Source organism: Chiloscyllium punctatum, chromosome 9 (assembly GCF_047496795.1).
Source record: "Chiloscyllium punctatum isolate Juve2018m chromosome 9, sChiPun1.3, whole genome shotgun sequence".
NCBI lineage: Eukaryota > Metazoa > Chordata > Chondrichthyes > Orectolobiformes > Hemiscylliidae > Chiloscyllium > Chiloscyllium punctatum.
Window position 1 is genome coordinate 78,388,702 of NC_092747.1, and position 17,978 is coordinate 78,406,679.

Consider the following 17,978-nt stretch of genomic DNA (forward strand, 5'->3'; position numbering starts at 1 on the left):
ACGGAAAGGCTGCCAACATCAAAGACTCATTGCATCCCAGCAAAGCTCTCCTATAACTTCTTCCGTTAGGTGAAAGAAACAAGAACCTTGAGCACATGCACGAGCAGGCTGAAGAACAGATTCTTCTCTGCTGTCATTAGACTAATAAATGGACTCTCTAACTTCAAATAATGTTGATCCTGGTTAGCACATGCCCTGTGCAATGTAGCTTTGTGCTTCTGTCCAAGCCATCTTTCACCCATATGTCCTTGCTTACTATGACCTGGCTGTATTGCTTGTAGACAAAGCTTTTCACTGTACTTAAGTGACAATAAATCGAGAAGGCATTTGTTGTGCGCGTTTGGGAAAACTCTTAATCACTACATAAACGGCTCAGTCAGAGAAGGGGCAAAACCAGAGCTCCTTTTGGGAAATAAGGCAGGGCAAGTGACTTTGGGACCAGTGACCATAATTCTAATAGTTTCAAAATAGTTACGAGAAAGGATAGGTCTGGTCCACAATTTAAAGTGCTAAACTGGGGCAAGGCCAATTTTGATGGTATTAGATAGGAACTTCCAAACATTGACTGGGGGAGGCTGTTTGCAGGTAAAGGGACGTTTGGAAAATGGGAGGCTTTGAAAAGCAAGTTAACAAGAGTTCAGGGCTAGCATGTTCCTGTTACTGTGAAGGACAAGGCTGGCAGTAGGGAACAATGGATGACTAGAGTTATTGAGAAAAATGATGTACATCTAAAGCGGGAGCAGCTGCGATCAAGTCCCTTGAGGAGCAAAGAAGGTATAGAAGTATACTTAAGATGGAAATCAGGAGAGCAAAACAGGGACACGAGATAGCTTTGGCAGATAAGATAAAAGGAGACTTCAACAGATTCGACAAGCTTTTGCTATGCTTGCCTTTATTGGTCAGTGCTTTGAGTACAGGAGTTGAAGGTCTTGTTGCGGCTGTACAGGGCATCGCTTAGGCCACTTTTGGATTATTGCTTCCAATTTTTGCTTCTGTGCTATAGAGAGGATGTTGTGAAACTTGAAAGGATTCAGCAAAGATTGACAAGGATGTTGCCAAGGTTGGAGGGTTTGAGCTAAAGGAAGAGGTTGAATAGGTTGGGGCTATTTTCCTTAGAGTCTTATAGAAGTCTATCAAATCACAAGGGGCATAGATAGGGCAAATAGACAAACTCTTCCCTGTTGTGGGGGTGTGGGGGGCCAAAACTGGAGAGGGCATAAGTTTCAGGTGAGAGCAGAAAGATTTAAAAAGGGACCTAAGGGGCAACTTTATCACACAGGGAGCAGTGCATGTATGGAATGAACTGCCAGAGGAAGTAGTGCAACCTGGTACAATTGCAACATTTAAAAAGCATCTGGATGGGTATATGGACAGGAAAGGATTAGATGAATTTGGACCAAATGCTGGCAAATGGAACAAGATTAATTTAGGATATCTGATAGGTATGGATGAGTTGGACCAGAAGGTCTGTTGCCATGCTGTCCAGCTCTAAGACTCTATAAATGGGACTAGATTAACTTAGGATGTCCGATCGGCATGGATAAGTTAGACTGTCCATGTTTTACAGCTCTAATACTCTAAACAGATCAAGGGCAAAAGAAAAAGAGTAACTTGGGAAAGAATAGGGCCTCTAAAAGATCAGCAAGGTAATCATGTGGAGTCACAGATGGGTCAGATCCAAAATGAGCATTTCTCATCAGTATTTACCATGGAGAAAGACATGAAAGCGAGGGAACATTGGCAAATAAATAATGATGCTTCAGAAAGAATCCACATTACATAAGAGGTGATGCGGAGATCTTAAAACGCAAATGATTGAATTATCCCCAGGATCCCAGGGCATTGAGAGAAGCTAGGGAAGAAATTGTGGTGCACCTAGCGGAAACATGTGTATCACTCACAGCCACAGGGAGGTGCTGTAAGACTAGAGAGTGGCTAATGTTGACAAAGGCTGCAAGAAAATGCCAGGAAATTACAGACCACTGAGGCTAATATCAGTGCTGCCAGGATCAACTTGCATTTGAAAAGGCAAGGACTGATTAAAGGTAGTCAGTGTGGCTTTGAGCATGGGAAATCATATCTCACAAATTTGATTGAGCTTTTTTGAAGCACTGACCAAGATAAGGTGTTGCAATAGATATTGTGTGCATGGACTTGAGCAAAGCCATCAACATGATATGTATGGTAGACCTGTTAGTAAAGCTAAATTACACAGGATCAATTGGACACAAACCTGGCTTAATGGTAGGCAACAGAGTGTTGGTGGTTCAGGCTTAGAGGTCTGTGACCAGTGGTGTGCCACAAGGAGCAGCAGTGAATCCACTTTGGTTTGTCACTTATGCAAACAATTTGGACAAGAATATAGGAGGCATAGTTAGTAAGTTTGTAGATGACACCAAAATTGGTGGTAGAGTGCACAAGGTAGAAGGCTATCTATAAGTACAATGGGATCTTGATCAACTGGGCCAGTGGGCCAAGGAATGGCAGATAAGCGAGTTTAATTCAGATAAACGCAAGGTGTTACATTTTGATAAAACAAATCAGAGAAGCACTCACACAGTTAATGGTAGCGGCCTGGGGAGTTTTGTTGAACAGAGAGATCTAGGGGTACAGGTACATAGTTCGTTGAAAGTGGTGCCAAAGTAGACAGGGTGGTTAAAGTGCCACATCAAGCTTATTGCAGAAAATAAAAGCTCATGATGTAGAAAATAACACTTTGTCATGAATTGGCTGGCTAATAGGAAGCAGAAATCCGCAATAAATGTTTTTTTCTTCAAGCTGGCAGAATGCCATGAGTGGTGTTGGTTGGTGCTGGGGCCTAACTTCTTACAGTCTGAATAAATGATTTCGGTGAAGGACCGAAGGTAAGGAAGCTAAATTTTATTGTTAACACAAAGACAGGTTGGAATAGGAGTTGTGGAGAGAACGTTAGGAGCCTATAAAGGAGTATAGCCAGGTTAAGTGAGTAGGCAAAGGTCTGACAAATTAAATACAATGCAACAAAGAGTCAAAGTGTTCATTTTGACAGAAAGAATAAAACAAAGTATGTTACCTAAATGGTAAAGAGGTTGCAAAGAGATCTGGGTGTTCTAGTGCATGAATCATAGAAGGTCAATATGCAGGAAAAACAATTAATCAGGAAAACTGATAGAATATAATGTTTATTGCAAGGCGAGTTGACTGCAAGAGCAGGGAAGCTATGCTTCCGTTATACAGAGCATTGGTGAGGCTGCATCTGGAGTACTATGTACAGCACTGTCACTGTACTTACAGTAATAACGTTAATGTGCTGGAAGTAGTTCAAAGCAAGTTTACTGAACTAATACCTGAAATGAGCAGATTGCCTGACAAGGCTTGGCCTGTAACCTAGAGTTCAGAAGAGTCAGAGGTGATTCAATTTAAATGTGTAAAACCCTAAAGGATGTTTCCTCTTAAGGTTCAATCTAAGGGGTCATAGTTTAAACATTAGCAGGGAGGGTGGGCTGGTATTTAAACAGAGGTGAGAAAAATTTTTTTCCTTCTCCAAGGGTACAGTTTTTGGAATTCCTGTGCTCTAAAGGCAGAGAATGCAACATTTTAAAGTTTTTTTTCCCCTAAAGGTGGAGATTGATAGACAGTTAATTATCAAGGGGATGAAAGATTATCAGAGATACGCAGCAATGCAGAGTTGATCTTGCTCAATGGCTATGCAGCCTCAAAAAGCCCAAGTGCCCTATTCTTATTGTTTGTATGTTTGTACAATTCCATTCCTATCACACATACGTTTGGTACCAAAATGAGGCCATGCGGCAAGAGTGGCATTGCTGTAGCAACACCTGTAACAAGCCAACGAATTCTATCAGACAACTCAACTTTACATGAGGCAATGGATACAAAAAAAAGGAGGAAGATGCCTGCCTAATGCCATCTTCCCTAAGCTTTATTACCTTAATGTAATCACTTCTATGTTGGACATCTCCCTTAATATGGAGACCTGTGGAATAAACATATGAACAGTTAGGATAGTTGCAGGGAACTTATACTTTAAAAACATCCAATGCTAAAGATTGCATAAATCATCACGCCATCACAACCAGAGTGATTCAGCAAATGCACCCTGCATTTTACATTTTTATAGATTGCTGTACTTGCTAGGTTCATTCCTCATCACTTTTTAACTAGGGATGCATTTTTTTCTACTTCCTACACAGCTGTGAGTGTCATTGTCTGGGCCAGAGTTAATCACATCATAGGTCCAGAGACACATGTAGATAAGACCAGATAGGGATAATGAATCTCCTACTGTACAGGGCATTAAAGAACCAGTTTTTCGAAATAAAAAAAGCAATTAAATTTGATTACATTATTGCCATTAGGCCAGTTCTTTATTTCAGATTTTTACAGATTTCAAATTTCACCATCTACCATGGTGGGTTTCAAATTCATGTCCCCAAATATCGGCTTGAGGTTCTGAAGTTTAGTTCCTCTCCCTCTCAGACACTATTCATTTTGATCTTCATCCACACTTTTTGTCCTACCTTCTGCTCCCAAATCAGTTCAAATCTTTTTTATTATTTGTATTCCAAAACCACTTTACATTCCTCTTATGCTACTGTTATTGCTACACTATTTCTGTGTACGGTCTTTATCTCTCATCCCTTCTGCAGTTCTCCATTATATAAGAAATCCCATTTATCAAAAGTCTCTCATTCCCTTGTGGAAACTACTGAAAAATCTTCATCGCTGGAGAAACATCTCCGAATCCTTGGTTGGCACGTTCTCCGAATGTCTAAAGAACAGAGAACCAAAACAGAGAATAGCCTTTGTTGTCATATATACTCAATGAGTACAGTGAAAGGTTTATATGTCACCAACTAGAATGCTGATTTAGATACAAAAAAGTACTTAGGCACAGATTCTTTAGTTGCAAGATTTGAAGATAAAACAGAAATAAAATGTCCTGCATTACAGAGAGAGAGAGAAAAAAAAAGTTCAGTAAAGCAGACCACGCTGCCACCTAGCTTCCAGTCTGCACCAAGCCCTGTCTCCACCAGCGTGTCAGCAACATGCCATGCCGGAAGACTGCTGCAGGACGCCAGAGGGTCACTATACCATGCCGGAAGGCTGCTGCGGGAGGCCAGTGCACCAGGAAGGGAGGTCACCATGCCAGGAGACTGCTGCACCAGGTTGGGCGGTCGCCACGCCTCGCCAGGAGGCTACTGTGCTAGGTCAGGAGGTTGCCATGCCACGTAATGCTGACATGCCATCATGTCAATGCCAGAAGATGGATGAAAGAGGCCGAGAGGTCACAATGCCACACAGGGAGGCCACAGTGGGAGCCTGCTGTGCCAGGCTGGGAGCCACCACCGGGGATCATCGCTCACTAGGAATCGAATGGAAAATAGGAAAAGAAAACAAGCATGAGGAGGAAGAAAAGGAGAAGAAAAAGAAGAGTGGTTGGAGCTCCAGTTGAAGCATCCGATTGTGCCACCATCTGGTCAACCTGGATTTCTGAACTACTGCTCCCACAATCCAAAGATGTGCAGGTTAGGTGAATTGACCATGCTAAATTGGCCATAGTGTTTAGGGATGTGTAGGATGCTGGGATAAAGTCAGGGATAAATATAGGGTAGGGTGATGGGTCTGGGGGGGGGGGGGGGGGGTTACTCTCTGAAGGGTCAGTGAAAACTTGTTGGGCTGAAGGGCCTGTTTCCACACTGTAGGGAATCTATGCTTCTCACAATTTTCATCTTTCCTGTTCTTTGGCCTCTCTCTAGTGCTTCATGCTGATACTGCACACACCTCTGGATAACCTTTATTTAGGCCAGACTGGGAATCATTAGATGGTTTTCTTCACTCTTGGAAATTAATGATCCAGCTGGGTCTTATCTATCCACTCCTCATTCTCACCAAATCTCTCACAACATTCTTCAGCATCCCAAAACACATCAGGTTCTGAACATATCCTTCAACTACAAACACCACCACAAACTATTCATTCCTGCATCTCACCAAACCCTTTGAGTCAACCACACCTTTAAACTATAACCACAATCACAACTACCAAAATCCCCTCAGTGTCTCAACCTAGCACATGGTTTCCTAAGCTTAACGTACTAACCATTACTTGCTACTCCACATTCTTTCCAAATCCCTCAATTCCACCAACCCACCATCTCCTCTGATCCTGTATTAAGGTGATATAGTGGCAACATTGATGGATTAGTGATGCAGAAGCTCAGCCTAATTATCAGGGGACAAGGGTTCAAATCCCATCAGGAAAACTGGTGGAAATTAAATTGCAACTAATCAATTTAATAAATCGAAAATCGAAGCTAGTTTCATGGTACCATTACTGAGACCACCATTGATTGCTATAAAAATCTTTCTGGGTCAATAACCCTCTTTAGAAAAGTAAAACTGCCATCCTAATCTGACCTGGCCAACATGCAACTCTCAACATGCAGAATATGGTTGGCTCTCAACTGACCTCTGAATTGGCAGACCAAATCTTTCAGTTGTACCAATGTACCACAGAAAAGATTCTCTCTCAGCATGGTGGGTATATCTGCACCAAATAGTGTGCAATAGTTCAAGCATACTTTTCACCACCGCCATTAGATCAATTTGGAAAAATCCTTGAATCTATTTATGAAGGGAAATCATGTTTGACAAATCTGTTTGAATTGTGTGTGTTTCCTATGAAGACAAGACAAGACGACTTGGGAACCTGTGGAAGTAAGTGACAATATCTTGGGAACAGTCCATATCATAGTAGAGGTGGTGTTTGATGTAGTAGAATATAGGAGGCTGGATAATTCACCTGGTCCTGACCAGATATATCCAAGAACACTGCAAAAGACCAAAGGCCAAAGGGGCCCTGGCTGATACTTTTGCATCATTGTTAACCACGGGTGAGGTCCCAGAAAACTGGAGGGTAGCGAATATTGTAGACTTATTCAAGAAAGGCTATAAAGAAAAACCTGGGAATGATAGATCAGTAAGCCGAACATCTTTGGTCAGTAAGTCACTTCAGAAGTTTCAAAGAAATAAGATATATATGCATTTGGAAAGATAGGGTTTGATTAGGAGTAGGCAAACGCGAGGACTGCAGATGCTGGAAACCAGAGTTTAGATTAGAGTGGTGCTGGAAAAACACAGCAAAATCAGGCAGCATCTGAGGAGCAGGAAAATCGATGTTTCGGGCAAAAGCCAGAGTAATTCAACATGGCTTTGTGCATGGGAGATCATGCCTCAAACAATTGTCAGAGTTTTGATGAAGGGGCCAGGAAGGTTGAGGAGGGTAGGGTGGTGGATATAGTCTATATGTATTTTCAATAAGGGCTTTGATAAGGTTCGACATGGTAGGCTGCTCTGGGTGGTCAGATTGCATGCAATCCAGGGGAAGCTGGCAAACTAAATATACAATTGACTTGATGGCAGAAAGTAGAGGGAAATAACAGAAGGATGCTTGTCAGAGTGGAGGCCTGTGACTAGTGGTGTGCTTCAGGGGTTGGTGCTGGGCCCTTTGCTGTTTGTTATCTATAACAAATGATTTGGATGAGAATGTACAAGGCATGATTAGTAAGTTTACAGGAGACTAAAATAGGTAGCATCATGGACAGTGAGAAAAGTTATCAGAAATCAGACCTTGATCAGCTGGGGAAGTGGGTCGAGAAATGGCAAAATGAAGGTTACAATAGATAAGTGCTAGGTCTTGCATTTTGGAAAATCAAATTTTGGTAGGAGGCTCATGGTGAATGAATATTGAACAGTTCAGCATAGTACAGGCCCTTCTGCCTGTGAAGTTGTGCCAAACTTTATCCTACTCTAAGATCAACTAACTACATATCCTTCATTTTACTTTCAACTATGTGGCTATCCAAGAGTCGTTTAAATGTCCCTAATGTATCTGACTCTACCATCACCACAGGCAGTGCATGCCACACACCCACAACTCTGTGAGAAGAGCCAACCTCTAATACCTCACCTAAACCTTCCTCCAATTACCTTACAGTTATGTGGGAGAAAGCAAGGACTCCAGACACTGGTGATCAGCGTCAAAAAGTGTGGTGCTGGAAAAGCACAGCCAGTCAGGCAGTACAGAGGAGCAGAAGAGTCAATGTTTCGAGCATAAGCTCTTCATCAGAAATGTGATTCTATGCTTCTCATTCCTGATGAAGAACTTATGCTCGAAACATCGACCCTCCTGCTCCTCAGATGCTGCCTGACCAGCCATGCTTTGCCAGCAACACAATTTTTAATCCTCACTTTAAAATTATGCCCTCGTGATAGCCATTTCTGTCCCAGGAAAAAGTCTCTGACTATATACTTTCTCTATGCCTCTCATCATCTTGTACACCTCTATCAAGTCACCTCTCACTCCAATGAGAAAAGCCTCAGGTCCCTCAACCTTTCTTCATCAGACATGCCCTCCAGTCCAGGCAGCATCCTGGTAAATCTCCTCTGCACCCTCTCTAAAGCTTCCACATCCTTCCTATAATGATGTGACCAGAACTGAACACAATATTCCAAGTTTGGTCTAACCAGGGCTCTATAGAGCCACAGCATAACCTCACGGTCCTTAAACCCAATCCCCCTGCTAATGAAAGCCAACACACTATATGCTTTACAACTCTATCAATTTGAATGGCAACTTTGAGGGATCTATAGACATGGACCCCAAGATGCCTCTGTTCCACCACACTGCCAAGAATCTGAGCTTTAATCCTGTATTCTGCATTCAAAATTTGACCTTCCAAAATGAAACACTTCACACTTTTCCAGGTTGAACTCCATCTGCCACTTATCAGCCCAATTCTGCATCCTGTCAATGTCCCGTTGCAACTGACAACAGCCCTCTACACTGTCCACAACTCTGCCACGCCCCCCTACAACTCACCCTCCAATCCTGGCACTTTTCCCTGCCACCACAGGAACTGTAAAATCTGCGCCCACACCTCCTCCCTCACCTCTATCCAAGGCCCTAAAGGAGCCTTCCACCTCCATCAAAGTTTTACCTGCACATCCACTAATATCATTTATTGTATCCGTTGCTCCCAATGCGGTCTCCTCTACATTGGGGAGACTGGGTACCTCCTAGCAGAGTGCTTTAGGGAACATCTCAGAGACACCCGCACCAATCAACCACACCGCCCCGTGGCCCAACATTTCAACTCCCCCTCCCACTCTGCCAAGAACATGGAGGTCCTGGGCCTCCTTCACCACCAGTCTCTCACCACCAGACGCCTGGAGGAAGAACGCCTCATCTTCCGCCTCGGAACCCTTCAACCCCAGGGCATCAATGTGGACTTCAACAGTTTCCTCATTTCCCCTTCCCCCACCTCACCCTAGTTCTAAACTTCCAGCTCAGCACTGTCCCCATGACTTGTCCTACCTGCCTATCTCCTTTTCCACCTATCCACTCCACCCTCTCCTCCCTGACCTATCACCTTCATCCCCTCCCCCACTCACCCATTGTACTCTATGCTACTTTCTCCCCACCCCCACCCTCCTCTAGCTTATCTCTCCACGCTTCAGGCTCACTGCCTTTATTCCTGATGAAGGGCTTTTGCCCGAAACGTTGATTTTGAAGGCTTATGTTTCAGCCAGAAATCACTTCATTAACAAAATATGAGCTATCAAACCAGGCTTGAGTCTGGGATTTAACTTGTCTGATACTAACATCAGCAGTGATCATATATCACAGTAGTTGACCCTGTAGTTTGATTACACATGGTTAGCCGAGCTCCATATCTTGCGAACACATTCACTGAATCATGGAATCTCTAGATGTGGAAGCAAGCCATTTGGCCTATAGAGTCCACACCAACCCTCCAAAGAGCATTCCACCCAGAACAACCACAACCTTATCCCTATCTCTGTAACTGTGCATTTCCCATGGATAATCTACCCACCCTGCACATTCTTGGACACTATGGGCAATTTAACATGGCCAATCCACCTAAACCGCAAATATTTAGACTATGGGAAGAAACCCATGTCAACTCTACACATGACTGGAATCGAAGCCAGGTCCTTGAGGCAGTGTTAACCAAAGTGTTAAGACAACATGTCAACCAGTACTGTCAGGCAGGTGAGTAGGCTGGTGGGTGGCTGTTTAGAGAGCTTGACATGGATTGCTGGTTTTGTTTAATAGAGTTTTCTGACCTGCCAAGTTGCTCTTTCCTTGATACCAGTTTATTTATTTACGTAAGATTAAGAGGTAATAAGAGGATTTAAAGTTTCTTCAATGAGACTTTCACTGTTACATATAGTGCAGTCATTTTAAATGCAAGAGGGAAAATGTTAAAAATCAATGCTGAATGCCTATTTTTAAAAAATTCTATGAGCACTTCAAAGTCGTACCAGAATTCATATGGCTTATGAATTCTGTGCCCAAAAGATGCTAAGTTGGGAATGGTTGGGAGTTTGAGTGGTCTTAGGGATGAGGGTCAGAGGGACTAGCAACCATGGATTGAAAACGGACTGATGTTTGAGTAAATTTCATGTTAGAATAGTAGGAATAGAGATTAGGACAGTTGAATGTTCCTCTTGCAAAATTTAGGAGGTAAGGGTCACCACTAGTGCCCCTGCTGACTTCATCTGCAGGAAGTGTATCTGCAGGAAGCTCCTCAAAAAACACATTAGGGAACTGAAACTGGACGAACTTCGGACCATTCGGGACGCAGAGGGCTACTGAGAGGAGTTACAGGGAGGTAGTCACACCTCAGGTACAAGAACAAGGCAGATGGGTTACAGTCGGGGACGGAAAGAGAACTGGCAGATACTGCAGGGATCCCCTGTGGCCGTTCCCCTCAATAACAAGTATAACATTTAGGACATTGTTTGGGGGATGGGTGGGGGGAGTAAGCCATGGAGTACAGGTCTCAGGCACAGAGACTGTCCCTGTTGCTCAAAAGGGAAGGGAGGAGAGAAGCAGAGCATTAAATCATTGGGGTTTCTAAAGTTAGGGGGACAGGTAAAAGGTTCTGTGGGAACAAGAGACACTCACCATTGGCGCGTTGCCTCCCAGGGGCCAAATCTAGTGATGTCTCAGCTCGTATTTTCAGGTTTCTTGAGGGGGGAAAGACGGAGCAGCCACAAGTTGTAGTCCACATAGGTACCAACAACAGAGGTAGGAAAAGGGATGGGGATTTAAGGCAGAAATTCAAGGAGCTAGGGTGGAAGCTTAGAGCTAGAACAAACACAGTTGATATCTCTGGTTTGTTACCTTGCCACATGCTAGTGAGGTGAAGAATTGGGAGAGAGTAGTGTGAACACGTGACTACAGGGATGATGCATGAGGGAGGGTTTCAGATGCCTAGATAATTGAGGGTCATTCTCAAGTAGGTGGGACCTCTACAAATAGGATGGTCTACACCTGAAGCAGAGGGGTATCACATCTTTGGGGGAAGAGAAAGAGGACGCTTTGCTAATGCTCTTCAGGAGGGTTTAAACTAATTCAACAGGGGAGTGGGAACCTATTCCAGTGTCTAAGAAGTTGAGAGTAGAGAGATCAAAAATAAGATTTTAAGGTCACAAGCACCACCAAGCAGGAAGGTGGTTTGAAGTGTGTGCACTTCAATGCCAGGAGCATTCAGAATAAGGTGGGTGAACTTGGGTTGGGATCTGGGACTTCAATGGATAAAGCAGGGATAGGAATGTTTGTTGCAGGTTCCAGTATCTTGCCTAATGACATCAGATGTTTCAGTAAGAACAGCGAAGATGGTGAAAGAGGGTCAGGTGTGGTGCTGCTCGTTAAGGACAGTATTACTATGGCAGAAAGGATATTTGAGGAAGTATGGGTTGAAGTTAGAAACAGGAAAGGAGAGGTCACCCTATTGGGAGTTTTCTATAGGCCTCCAAATCAATGTAGAGGAAAGGCTAGCAAAGATGATTCTGGATAGGAGTGAGTGTAACAGGCTACTTGTTATGGGGGACTTTAACTTTCCTAATATTGACTGGAAATACTATAGTTCGAGTACTTTAGATGGGTCAGTTTTTGTCCAATGTGTGCAGGAGGGTTTCCAGACAGTACGTAGACAGACCAACAAGGGGCAAGGCCACATTGGATTTGGTACTGGGGAATGAACCTGATCAGGGTGTTAGATTTGGAGGTAGGTGAGCACTTTGGCAATAGTGACCACAATTCAGTTATGTTTACTTTAGCAATGGGAAGGAATAGGTATATACTGCAGGGCGAGAATTAAAGCTGGGGAAAAGGCAATTATAATGTCATTAGGCAAGATTTAGATGCAGAAGAGGGAAGGAAACTGCAGGAGATATGCACAATTGAAGACGACAATTTTGTTGAGGAGAATATTGAGATTTAGGCTACTAAACTAGACGGGATTGAGGTTCGCAAGGAGGAGACGTTAGCTATTCTGTAGAGTGTGAAAATAGATAAGTCCCCCGAGTTGGATGGGATTTATCCTCAGGTTCTCTAGGAAGCCAGGAAGGAGATTGCAGAGCCTTTGCCTTTGATCTTTATGTCGTCATTGTCTACAGGAATAGTGCCAGAAGACTGGAGGATAGCAAATGTTGTTCCCTTGTTCAAGAAGGGGAGGAGAGACAACCCTGGTAATTACAGACTAGTGAGCCTTACTTCGGTTGTTGGTAAAGTGTTGGAAAAGGGGATAAGAGGATTTATAATCATCGAGAAAGGAATAAGTTCATTAGGGAGAGTCAACATAGTTTTGTTAAGGATAGGTCATGCTTCACTAACCTTCTAGAGTTCATTGAGAAGGTTACCAAACAGGTGGATGAGGTAAAAACAATGACTGCAGATGCTGGAAACCAGAGTCTAGATTAGAATGGTGCTGGAAAAGCACAGCAGTTCAGGCAGCATCCGAGAAGCAGTAAAATCAAGTTTCGGGCAAAAGCCCTTCATCAGGAATACAGGAATAAAGCGATTGATATGGTGTATATAGATTTCAGTTAGGCATTTGATAAGGTTCCCCACAGTAGGTTATTGCACAAAATACAGAGGTATGGGAATGAGTGTGATTTCGTGGTTTGGATCAGAAGTTGGTGAGCTGAAAGAAAAGTGGTTGATGGGAAATGTTTATCCTGAATTTCAGTTACTAGTGGTGTACCGCAAGGAACTTTTTTGGGGCCACTGCTGTTCGTCATTTTTATAAACGACCTGGATGAGGGGGTTGAAGGATAGGTGTGTAAATTTGCCAATGACACGAAGGTCGGTGGAGTTGTGGGTAGTGCCGAAGGATGTCGCAATTTTGTAAACCTCTATAAGATCACCCCTCAGCCTCCGACGTTCCAAGGAAAACAGCCCCAGCCTGTTCAGCCTCTCCCTATGGCTCAAATCCTCCAACCCTGGTAATATTCTTGTGAACCTTTTCTGAAGCCTTTCAAGTTTCACAACATCTTTCCGATAGGAAGGAGACCAGAATTGCACACAATATTCCAACAATGGCCTCAACAATGTCCTGCACAGTCGTAACATGACCTCCCAACTCCTGTACTCAATACTCTGACCAATAAAAGGAAAGCATACCAAACACCTTCTTCACTATCCTATCTACCTGCGACTCCACTTTCAAGGAGCTATGAACCTGCACTCCAAGGTCTCTTTGTTCAGCAACACTCCCTACGACCTGACCATTGAGTGCATAAGTCCTGCTAAGATTTGATTTCCCAAAATGCAGCATCTCACATTTATCTGAATTAAACTCCATCTGCCACTTCTCAGCCCATTAGCCCATCTGGTCAAGATCCTGTTGTAATCTGAGGTAACCCTCTTCGCCGACCACTACACCTCCAATTTTGCAGCCAACTGCAAACTTTCTAACTTTACCACTTATGCTCGCATCCAAATCATCTATGTAAATGACAATAAGTAGAGGACCCAGCACCCATCCTTATGGCACTCCATTGGTCACAGGCCTCCAGCCTGAAAAACAACCCTCCACCACCACCCTCTGTCTTCTACCTTTGAGCCAGTTCTGGATCCAAATGGCTAGTTCTCCCTGTATTTCATGAGATCTAACCTTGCTAATCAGTCTCCCATGGGAACCTTGTCGAACGCTTTACCTAAGTCCATATAGATCACATCTACCATTCTGCCCTCATCAATCCTCTTTGTTATTTCCTCAAAAAACTCAATGAAGTTTGAGAGACATGATTTCCCATGCTCAAAGCCATGTTGACTATCCCTGATCAGTCCTTGCCTTTCCAAATACATGTACATCCTGTCCCTCAGGATTCCCTCTAACAACTTGCCCACCACCGACGTCAGGCTCACTGGTCTATAGCTCCCTGGCTTGTCCTTACCACCCTTCTTAAACAGTGCCACCATGTTAGCCAACCTACAGTTTTCCGGCACCTCACCTGTGACTATCGATGACACAAATACTTCAGCAAGAGGCCCAGCAATCACTTCTCTGGCTTCCCACAGAGTTCTAGGGTACACCCGATCAGGTCCTGGGGATTTATCCACCTTTACCCGTTTCAAGACATCCAGCACTTCTTCCTCTGTAATATGGACATTTTTCAAAATGTCACAATCTATTTCCCTACAGTCTATATTTTCCATATCCTTGCAACCATAAATACCGATGCAATATCCTCATTAAGTCTCTCCCCCACTTTCTGCGGCTCCACACAAAGGCCACCTGCTGATCTTTGAGGGGCCTTATTCTCTCCCTAGTTACCCTTTTGTCCTTGATTCTATTTGCCAAAGCTATCTCATGTCCCCTTTTTTGCCCTCCTGATTTCCATCTGAAGTATACTCCTACCTTCTTTATATTCTAAGGATTCACTCTATCTATCCTGTCTATAGCTGACATATGCTTCCTTCTTTTTCTTAACCAAACCCTCAATTTCTTTAGTCATCCAACATTCCTTATACCTACCAGCCTTTCCTTTCACCCTAACAGGAATATAATTTCTCTGGATTCTCGTTATCTCATTTCTGAAGGCTTCCTATTTTCCAGCCGTTACTTTACATGCAAACATCTGCTCCCAATCAGCTTTCGAAAGTTCTTGCCTAATACCTTCAAAATTGGCCTTTCTCCAATTTAGAACTTCAACTTTTAGATCTGGTCTATCCTTTTCCATCACTATTTTAAAACGAATAGAATTATGGTCGCTGGCCCCAGAGTGCTCCCCCACTGACACCTCAGTCACCTGCCCTACCTTATTTCCCAAGAGTAAGTCAAGTTTTGCACCTTCTCTAGTAGGTACATCCACATACTGAATCAGAAAATTGTCTTGTACACACTTAAGAAATTCCTCTCCATCTCAACCCTTAACACTGTGGCAGTCCCAGTCTATGTTTGGAAAGTTAAAATCCCCTACCATAACCACCCTATCTTTCTTGCAAATAGCGGAGATGTCCTTACAAGTTTGTTTCTCAATTTCCCTCTGACTTTTCGGGGGTCTATAATACAATCCCAATAAGGTGATCATCCCTTTCTTATTTCTCAGTTCTACCCAAATAACTTCCCTGGATGTATTTCAGGAATATCCTCCCTCAGCACAGCTGCAATGCTATCCCTTACCAAAAATGACACCGCCCCACCCCCACCCTCTTTTGCCTCCCTTTCTATCCTTCCTATCACATTTGTATCCTGGAACATTAAGCTGCCAGTCCTGCCCATCCCTGAGCCATGTTTCTGTAATTGCTATGATATCTCAGTCTCATATTCCTAATCATGTCCCGAGTTCATCTGCCTTCCCGGTTAGGCCCCTTGCATTGAAATAAATGCAGTTTAATTTATTAGCCCTACCTTGTCCATGCCTGCCCTGACTGTTTGACTCGCTTCTGTTCTCAACTGTACCAGTCTCAGATTGATCTCTTTCCTCACCATCTCCCTGGGTCCCACCCCGTCACCTTTCTAGTTTAAATCTTCCTGAGCAGCTCTCACAAATCTGTCTGCCAGTATATTAGTCCCCTTCCAATTTAGGTGCAATCCGTCCTTCTTGTACAGGTCACTTCTACCTCAAGAGATTCCAATGGTTCAAAAAATGTGAATCTTTCCCTCATACACCAGCTCCTCAGCCATGCATTCATCTGCTGTATCCTCCTATTCCTGCCCTCAATAACTCGTAGCACCAGGAGTAATCCAGATATTACTACTCGAGGACCTCCTTTTTAAAATTTCTGCCTAACTCTCTGTAATCTCCTTTCAGACTCTCAACCTTTTCCCTTTCGATGTTGTTAGTTCCAATGTGGACAATGACTCTTGCTTGCCCCTCTCCCCCATGAGAACATTGTGCACCCTCTCAGAGACATTCTTGATCCTGGCATCAGGGAAGCAACACATCATCCTGCTTTTTCGCTGCTGGCCACAGATACATCTAACTGTACCTCGAACTAAAGAATCCTCTAACACAATTGATTTCTTGGAACCCGACGTACCCCTCGTTGCATTAGAGCCAGTCTCAGTACCAGAAACTTGGGTGTTCGTGCTATGTTCCCCTGAGAATCCATCACCCCTACATTTTCCAAGACGGCATACCTGTTTGAAATGGATATATCTACAAAAGACTCCTGCACTAGCTACCTACCTCTCTTGGAGTTAACCCATCTACGTGACGGTGTCTGAGATTTTCCCCCCCCTTCCTATAACTGCCCTCTATCACATACTGTTGCTGTTGCAAATTCCTCACTGCTTCTAACTGTATCTCCAACCGATCCAATTGATCTGATAAGATTCGCAGCCAGCAACATTTATGGCAGATATAATCCACAGTAACCCTTAAACTCTTTAAACCCCCACATCTGACAAGTAGTACATATCACTGTACTAAAGGCCATTTTTGGCCCTTCACAATCCACAGACCCAGAAAATAACACTGTCTTATTCCTCTATAAACACTGCCCCAGGTTACATTAATAGTTATGGCTTATACTTTAAGTTTAATCAAGAGACATATCTCCAAAAACATAATCAAGAAAGAACCTACTCCACTCACTACTGCAGATTCTCTGTAGGCCACACTTAAAACAATGCTTAACTTATCTGATTCTGTGCTGTGAACTTTGCCCAACAGCTCCTCCAAGATCAGTTGCGAATTTCACTGTTTGATCATTTTCCCAGATGCACTCCAATGTCCAGCGATATATGAATTCAAACATCAAAGGCAGTAACTGCACAGGTTCTCTCTCTCTCTCTCCCCTGCAGTGACCTCACCATGTGTTTCCTTTGTCTGTTCTTCTCCCTTTCAAAACTGCTGTTGTTTTGACATTTTTTCCCCCAAAGTTCCAAAACAATGCAACAGCATATGAAACAGTAATTGCTGCTCCTGCAATTCGAGGAAATCACCTCCAGCACCTAAAATACCTCAAAAAAAAAGCAGCTGTTACAGCCAGAAATTTTTCTCTTCCATCATGAGGAGCATGGATAGAATAAATAGACATTTTCCGTGAGATGCAGGGAGTCCAGAACTAATGGGCATAGTTTAGGGCAAGATGGAAAACGTATAAAAGGGACCTAAGGGGAAAATGTTTTCATGCAGAGGGTGGTGTGTGTTTGGAATGAGCTGCCAGAGGAAGTGGTGGAGGTTGTTACAATTACAGCATTTAAAAGGCCCTGGATGGGTATATGAATAGGAAGGGTTTAGAGGGATATGGGCCAAGTGCTGGCAAATGGGACTTGATTATGTTAGGATATATGGTCAGCATGGACAAGTTGGACTGAAGGGTCTGTTTCCGTGCTGTACATCTCTATGACTTTGTGACACCACTGCCATGGGCCAGTTTTGGGTTCACTTTGCTGATGCAGTCACTGCCGATGCTGCTAGTTCTCATACAGGGCCCAAACTCACCTCCGCTGCTAACTCCATGAATCTGCATTGGATAGACTCAGGAAGCCAAAATGGCCTCCACTGTGTCAAACATGCATCAGTGCTTGGACTGCCTCATCAATACAGAAGCTGCCAGGAACCCAAACCTCCCTCCGATGTCCCCGCCATTGTCCACGCTGGGCCCACTCAAGCCCAGACTGGGATCCTTAAAAAGTAAAATTTATAAAAAG

General features: G+C 43.6%; 1 protein-coding gene across 1 annotated transcript in view; it reads right to left on the bottom strand.

The window, feature by feature from the left end:
• Positions 1–17,978, bottom strand: part of cfap410 (cilia and flagella associated protein 410) — a 70,636-nt gene that overhangs the window by 38,284 nt on the left and 14,374 nt on the right. The window contains exon 3 of the mRNA XM_072577867.1: positions 3,927–3,973. Coding sequence (XP_072433968.1) covers positions 3,927–3,973 — 47 coding nt within the window. The remainder of the gene's footprint in view (positions 1–3,926; positions 3,974–17,978) is intronic.